We start from the raw sequence: 8222 nt of genomic DNA, 5'->3' as shown, positions 1-8222 counted from the left end.
GACCTTTAAAGTAGCGGCAAGAAAAACAAACACCACTGTGTTGCGGACAAGAGATTTTTGATTTACAAGTAATTATATTTTGGAACACAACAGTTTATAGCAAACCTTTATTCAATACTTTAAAAAAAGTGTATGGAAGTTTTCATGAACAAAGAGTTACTCAATGGAAAACACCTTTTTTCCCCTTAAAAAGTTCTTCTGCAAGAACATCCATTAAATGCATTTACCTACAATAACCAGTTTTAAAATGCACGGGTATTTCTGGATTTCTTGTATACACAGATAGGATTTCCATAGTTAAGCTATTGTCCTGAGCAGTGTATGAAGAGACATCATTTAAACTATTTAGTTACAGGACATTTATATAATTGACAACAAGCACAGAACAATTTATAGACTTTAAACATTTAATGTGCCTCTTCATCAAGGAAGGCAAGTGATACCTGTATGACTGCTTAACACTGAGTGTCAATTAAGTAATCGTGTATTTAGATCTGCAGTATAAAGACATGCACAAAACGTTTGAGGAGTAGATTTTGTTACAATAAACCAAGCTTGTATTCCATCATCATGTGTGGTTCTCCCATAACCTCACTCTGTGAAGGATCTGAAAAAAAAAAAAAGTAAACAACATTAGGCTTTTACTTTGCCACAAAGACCAACAGGAACTACAAAAGATAAACCATATTCAATTTTGGAATTTTTTTTCATTGTAATGGTTAGTGCAAAAATCATTTGACTGATTCTTGACAGTGCTGTGTAGTGCAGGTCTGTCTAACTCATATGCCTCTGTCCAAAGCAATAATCAGATAACCAATGCACCTTCAGTGGAACACGGGTAAGAGTGTTTTGTGAAGGGGTAGGGGAGAGAACAATTCAAGTAAAACCAAACATTATTACATAAGCACAACCTCCTATAGCCTGAACCTCCAGGCTGAGTTTTGTGTCTAATAAAAAGCAACTCTGGCCAAAGCTCTTCCTCAAGTGCCATACATTTTTTCAATGCAACTTAATCTGAGGTCTAGCACAGTAGGAGCTCACACTCCAGCCCTTCTGCAAGTTGGAACATACTTGTGGTTTCTCTTCTCCTGTCAAAAGGATTTTTGTGAAAAAAGGCAATGTCCTTAAGTATCTTTGAGATCTCCTCTCTATAGTTCATATTAGCCAGTATATTCAAAGGTTAGCAGGCAACATGCAGATGACACGAGACATGCCAATTACTGACAGCATGAACTTCATTTCCATATGAAAGCCAAGGCCAAAAATAAAAAAAATGTTGCACGCAAATCTTGAAAGAAAAGTACCTTTCTTTGCAGGTGTACTTAACTATTTTTATTCCCCCATAACTAAGGTATCTTAGTACTTTTCTGATGTTCATCCAAAGACACCAAAATTACCTAATATAGCTCCCTGTGATAAATATAGCCTTACTGTAAACAATTTTAACTAACCACTCACTCCGCAGCACTCTATAAACATGCGACAGCTTGTTACAAGCTATGGCAAATACCAAACAATTTATAGGAGCTTGGTCATCGCTCCACCCCCTGAACCACGATCACCTGAGATTCCTTCCCCTGCTCCCTGTAAATCCATTCCAGAAAATAACAACACATTTACCCTGTCTCTAGATTCCCACTTGCTCCTTCATTATTCCATTTCCTATATCCCTGTCTTTTTCCATTCTCCAATCCCACCACCTCAAAACACCCTCTGCTTCCTCTTATGTCCTTAAGTGCTGACTAGACAGAAGTCAAAGTCACTTTTTTTCACTTTAAACTATTTTCCCTGGCTTATTCTATTTCACACGTACTGTCAGTCAGTAGCACATCATACAGCTGTTAGCTGTTGAATTAGTATGCAGTGGTGGGAGTTCCATTAGTTCAGTATCTCTTCTTATGCCTTTCTTTCTAATAATAGAACTTATAAAAGCTTTGTATCTTCGTAACCTCTGCCTGCCAAAATTTGCATAAGTAGTTCAAAAATTTCTGGGGAAACAGGCATAAAATGTAAGCTACACATTAAAATACATAGTCTTCTACTCCTTAATAAAGCCAGCCCAAAAGCAAACAGATTTATTTAGTATTTCAGAATAATTTCCACACAGGTAGCAGCTGAACTACATCTATTCCTCCTTCCCCTGGTGCTTCTTTACCTCTGGGAATTCAATTTTTATTTGCATTTTGCATGTTTAAAAGTTCTTATACCCTAGAGGCAAAGAACTTCACAGTTCCCAAATTTTGCCTTTAAATGTTTCTATAACATTAAAGCAAAGTATTTACCATTAAGAATATCCTCGAAACCAATGCATTCATCATTTCCCCTTAGAGTATCCACTGCCATGTTTGAGCTGTGAAGAAAGGGGAGACGCTGGGCCTGTAGAAAGACAACAAGAGTTAAAGTTTTTGCAAAACTGAAATTGAGATTTTTGGATTTCTGCCTGAAGTGACTGAGAAAAGAGACAGTCACCTCTTTGTCTGACCACAATGATGAAATAAGAACTACTAGCACACATCAATATCAAAACCTATCCATCATCACCGTCTTGTGTTTTTATCACTATTTTGAAAACAGCCTTTTACTTGATTTGTAGATTTCACTGCAGTGCAGCTACTAGTAGTCAAAAAAGTTGGTTCTGTCCCCTTCCTTGATCTGTTCCCACATAGCTGGCAAGAGTCTCTGCAACACATCTACAGCCTTGAGTCAGTTCTGGAGACTGACCTTGCAATGTTTGGAAACCACATTCTAAGTTTCCTGCATCTGACAAGTCAGAAATATAATGAAAGAGCTATACCAATTTTCATACATAATCATAATCCTCCTTACAATTAAACTAAATCTGTTTCTCAGATTTCCAACAATTAAGTCTAAGTCCACTCCCCGTTACTTTCAAGCCTATTTTATGTGCCCTTCACCTACAGTATTACAACAAAATCAAGTGGTTACATAAAACATTCAGACTAAGTATTCAGAGAATGGAACATCTGCATTCATTACTAGTGATAACTAGTAATAATGAGACTAATAATAATAAAAATAACAACTAATAATGAGACCTCGGTTATACCAGGAATGCATTTTACAAACAGATGTATCACATAACTATCTCTTTATACACAAAATACTAAGATTTCCATAATACCCTGTAGTACAATTGTCAGAAGTTCAAATACACATACTATGTATTCCCTTAAATTTTAGGTGAAAGGTGAATTTATACCAAAAGGGAGCTTATATATATCTAACATGATACATAAAAGCCAGCAGTGAACAATGTTCTAACCACCATATTGCCCCCCATCATCCCCAGAAACGCCCCTGGAGACACTTTCAATATCCTTGTCCTCACCTGTCTCGCTTTCTACCATGTGCTAACATCAATTAGAAAAATAATGTTCTCACAAGAGAGCAACATTGAGATCAAGAGACATTTTCTTACATTCTGTTTGCCTTTTGCATCTTCAGGACAAGAAGTTTCTACCAAGTTTCACGTCACTCACTGCGGTTCAGCAGCAACTGATCCGCAGGAAGGAAGTACAAAATTAGTCCTAGTCACTTAGAGAAACAATTCATAATAGCTTGACTACCTCCAACAAGCCCCAAAAAAGTTCACTAGGATCACTGAGATCTCTGCGTATCCTAACGGACAAAGTCAGCTACCATCCACTTACTCTCCAACCTAGGAAATAAGAAGGAAGAGGAGGCAGCCCCAGCTTCCCAATTAAAAGTTAAAACCAGTGAACTTATCTCTCTGTAGACCTTCCCTGATCTTACAAGAACAGCTGCAGAATAATAACGACAAATTTTCTGCTTCAGTTTTCACATAACCTCTATATCCATTCCTACATCACTACCTGCTTCAGACCCTTAAGGTCTCCTTTCTCTACAGATGCAGAAATTGCTTCTTATGAAGGTCTCATGCTCCACACAGGGGAGTACTAATTTTAGAATTAATACTCAATTCCTCCTGCTTTTCTCTGAAGGCTTACAAGGAAGCTCATCCACAGAAAACCCAGAGTGCTAAACACTTAACCACACAAAAAAAGAACAGCAGCTGAAAGCCTTTAGCATCTTGACTGATCTGGACATTATGAATTGCAAAAGTTGCTTTTAAACAAAAGCAGTTACATTAAAACCTCTTTTGGAAACAAAGTGGTTGTATTTCAAGACACAAAGACATCTTCCCAGATAAAAACTCCTCCAATATTTTTAAGTTATATCAGTTAGATAAAAAAGCCTACCTGTTTCACTGCTCTGAGTTCCATCTGCAGCTTTAAAGGTGCATGGAGTCCTTGAATATTTCTCAGCGTGGCAAAGTTTGTTTTATCTTGATTTAACTGGAACTATCACAAACAACATTTTTTAGAAATAACTACTTTCAAGTACAATTATAGAACAGATTTGTGACATCCTTCTTAAATGAACATGCTTATAACATTTACATGTAAAAATCAGGGATACCATGATATACAACTGAAATGCACATGGAAGGTAGCAATGCACTAACATCTGTTTTATAAAGCTAAAATTGAGTTTTGCTAGATTTGATTATAAATCAGAAGTGGCAATTTTATTTTTGTTATTTTTAAGTATCAGGACATGTAACTCCACCAAGTGGTGGAGTTGAGCATTACTTTGCTACAATATTACAAGCATAGAATCTAGTAATTTCGTGAAAAGTATTTATCGGTTCACGGTCTGAAAGCCTAGAAATGAAGGTATGTGGCAAACCTAAAGACAAAACAGGAGGATCAGCTTTCCAGATGTGAAAGGAGTGCCTAACTACCTAACTACAGAGGCAGCAAACACAGCCTTTAAAAGGCTACACCTTACTGGGTAAACCACAACTTGGAAGCCCGCCTACAAACTTGAAGAGTCACAAGTGGGAGGTTAAAACTTCATTTAAGTTGCCAACAATGTTACTTCCATACATAAAGTGTTACTATTGCTAACCACCTTCATTTTGTTAAAAGCAAGGCTTTGCTCTTCACTTGCTGCTGCATCAAGCAGCCCCATCAACCACATTGCTAATTTAAAATCCCTAAGTAGTTAAGGGTGAAGGAGACTCCATGTAACACTGTACTTACATTTTTTTCCGACAACTCCAGGGGGTGGCTGGGCAACAACTCACTTCTCACACTTGTAAAGCTAGAAATGCAAGGAAGATTTGAACTTCAAAAACTTAATCAGGATACCAATTTAAGTTGCATTCCAAAGTAACCCCAGATACAAGTATCAATCCTCAGAGACACAAGACACGGGACTGGTACCGTTTGAACTATTAAAAAGAATTAATGCTTGATGGTGAAAAAGCAAATAAGAGCTATTTACAGCACTACCAGAAGACCAAAAAAAATGTTAAATTTCAGACATATTTTTTCCTTAGGTTTTAAGTTCAACAAAATAGAGCAACAGTTGTTCTTGTCTCCCTTCAGAAAGGGAAAGCCATTAATAAATGACAACTGTATAGGTTTAGTTATGTCCCAGCTACATATCTGATTTTAGAAATCTCCAAGCTTTTGCAGCTGAAATACATGGTGTGTTTTAGGCATACTTAGATTAATTTTTATATCAGCGCTGAAATTAACCACTTCATGCACTGCTACAGGGCACTTTTATACATGTATATTACAACTATATTTCATCAGTATTTCATACTGATTAACATTTAGACATCACTTTTCTAAAAAGGAGCAAACGGGTGGAAATCCATTAATACTACCTAGATGTCAAAGTGATGTTTAACAGAAATTTTAAGATTGAAGGACCATCTAACTAAACACACAGGCTTCAGGCTATGGCATATGAAATACACCTGCCAAGAACCTTCTTTAAAAAACAGAAGTTTAGTACACGCTTTCTTCCTTTATCTGAAGTTCAACATCAGCTATAGCACAATTTAACAACAATAAGCAAAGCATACCCTCTGCGCAGAAGATCATGACCTTCAAATGAGCCAGAAGCTGAAAAATCAGTAATTGGGATACTGTCCTTCAACAGAGAAGCAGCTCCTCTGGAATCCTGGAACACAAAGTGAGGATTACTTTAATAGAACCAGCTGCCTTTTGCATATGCTCTTAAGACCTGGTAAATGAAACAAATTGCTAAAAGGCTTCCCAAACTACTCACACACAAGCCTTAGACTTCAGTCCCTTTACAAAAAACTTCCAGTAAGTTCTTTCAGAGAGTCTAATGACAGCTGGAGGTAATGATGAAAAGTTTGGGGGTTCTGGTTAAAACAGAATTTCGCAACTACCCCTTGTTTGTTCCCACCGTGGGCTGTAAGGATGAAAAGGAAGATGGAAGGTCATGCTCAGCTGATGGAGCAGAGCTCTGAGCATTCATTTACTTCAGCATGGACACAATCGTGTAAGATCTGAGTACGGACAAATAGTTTAAGGCTCACATAAAGAGGAAGGTGTGCTCAATCATTCCGGTATGCTAGTTCATCGAAAGAACAAAGATGAAAGAGTAACTTGTAGCAGCAGATGAGAACACCACACCACAGATATACAACGTAAGGCCATCTTAACCTACACTGCAAACTTAAAGACAGCCTGTCTGCTTTTACTGAGGTGATTTTCCGATTGTTCACACAACGTGCCTCAGCAAGAGAGCAACGAATAACAGCCAATAACCTAATAGTTATTAGAAAACCCCTAAACAGCGGTTATAATATGCATAAATACACATGGACTTGGGGTGCGGGTTGACGAGAAGCTCGACACGAGCCACCAATATGTAATTACAGCCCAGAAACCCACCCACACCCTGTGCTGCACCAACAGCAGCATGGCCAGGTGGGTGAAAGAGAGGCCTGTCCCCCTGCGAGGCCCCCCCCGAGGGCTGGGACCCCCCTAAGAGCCATCCCCGAGGCCCCACCAAGGCCGCGCCGCCCCCGTGACTCAGCACAGCCCCACCACCCCCCAGCGGGGCAGCCCGAGGGCCGGGGCAGGCCTTGAGGCACCCTCCATCCCCTCATGGAAAGGAACTGAGGCGGCGGCGCCACCCCCAGCCCCTTCCCCCGGCTCCCGGTGCCGCCGCCCCGCCCGCCCGCCGCGCTCACCATCTTGGCTCCCCGCTCCCGGCCACTTCCGCCTCCTCCCCCCCGCCACTTCCGCCCCGCCCCGTCACGCGCGCGGGGAGGGCTGGGGGCGGGGCCTCGTGACCGGGGGGCGGGGCCTCGTGGATGGGGGCGGGGCTTGGAGGTGGGGCGGGGCTGCTGATGGCGGCCGGTGGAGGGGCCGCCATGATGGGGGCTGCCATTATAGGGGAGGCATTGGGGTGGCCATTAGATGTATGGCCATTAGATGTGTGGCCATGCCAGGCCATTAGGTGCTGCAAGGGGCGAGTGCTCCCAGTTTCTCCCCTGTATGGCCATTCCTGGGTCCCTCCAGCCCTGCTGCCATGAGATCACACCAAGGCGACGATGCTTGATGTGATGCTGATGGGGAAATATGGCCTCAGGGGAGACCCCTGGGGGGCAGCACAAGATGAATGTGGGGTGTCAGGGTGTGCTGCCCACCCCGGGCAGCCCTCAGTTGACCGCTGCACCAAAAGGGTTTTGAGAACTTCAATAAAGGCTGCTGTGTTAGTGGGCGTTAATAGCCATAATAACAATATGGTAACTCCCTTAATGTTAACTTCTACTTAAAGAAGTCTAAAAGGCTTCCTGGAAGCCATAAAGGTTGCCACAGGTTTTGCTGCAAGGCTCCAGATGTACACCTGGCCTATCTATTTTACCTGTTTCTTCTGGGACTTGTAGTTCACTGAAGCCCTTTACAGTTTTACCCCAAATTGACATGGCACTATAAATTTCATACGTGACAATTAAACATTACATCGTGTACACACAAAAGAATGATATCAACAAGAGAACATTATATATGTTTCCATGGCACGCAGCTTTGCATAATAGTTACTCGGATATGCATACCCTTTAAACTCTATTTTCCTCTTGAGCAAAATCAGATCACCACTTAGAAAAAAACACGATCAAAGTTCTGGCCCTTTGTGTTAAGGTCTGAGGCTGAAAGCACAGACTTCAAAAGAATGGGAATGGAGGTTTGGGCTTTTTTAAATCAATTTTAGGAAAATGGGTACCACAAAGGTTTCTCTGATCTTATAATGGGTACTCAGATATTGTGGTGCTGGATTCATTATTATAGAACAGAAGTGAATACAGAAAAACAAGTCAAGTTCCTGTTTAACTGCAGCGTACA

At 40.7% G+C, this 8222-nt stretch overlaps 1 protein-coding gene across 1 annotated transcript; it reads right to left on the bottom strand.

Annotated features, from left to right (window-relative positions):
• Positions 1 to 93: 93 nt before the first annotated feature.
• On the bottom strand, positions 94 to 7118 carry POMP (proteasome maturation protein). Its single transcript, XM_082784883.1, has 6 exons — positions 7067 to 7118; positions 5924 to 6021; positions 5088 to 5148; positions 4242 to 4343; positions 2283 to 2376; positions 94 to 607 (listed from the first exon to the last, which is right to left on the bottom strand). The coding sequence occupies exons 1-6, from the start codon at positions 7067 to 7069 to the stop codon at positions 540 to 542; spliced, it is 426 nt and encodes a 141-aa protein (XP_082641009.1). The 5' UTR covers positions 7070 to 7118; the 3' UTR covers positions 94 to 539.
• Positions 7119 to 8222: the final 1104 nt, after the last annotated feature.

Source organism: Aythya marila (genome assembly GCF_965140915.1).
Source record: "Aythya marila genome assembly, chromosome: 1".
Classification (NCBI taxonomy): domain Eukaryota; kingdom Metazoa; phylum Chordata; class Aves; order Anseriformes; family Anatidae; genus Aythya; species Aythya marila.
The sequence above is the reverse complement of the archived record's forward strand: the minus strand, read 5'-3'. Positions and strand labels throughout refer to the sequence as shown.

Excerpts from the sequence above, each read along its gene's own strand:
- POMP (XM_082784883.1), bottom strand. Across the intron at positions 5,149-5,923 it reads CATGATCTTCTGCGCAGAGG|CTTTACAAGTGTGAGAAGTG; the intron begins GTATGCTTTGCT and ends TTGCATTTCTAG. Across the intron at positions 4,344-5,087 it reads TGGAGTTGTCGGAAAAAAAT|TTCCAGTTAAATCAAGATAA; the intron begins GTAAGTACAGTG and ends TGTTTGTGATAG.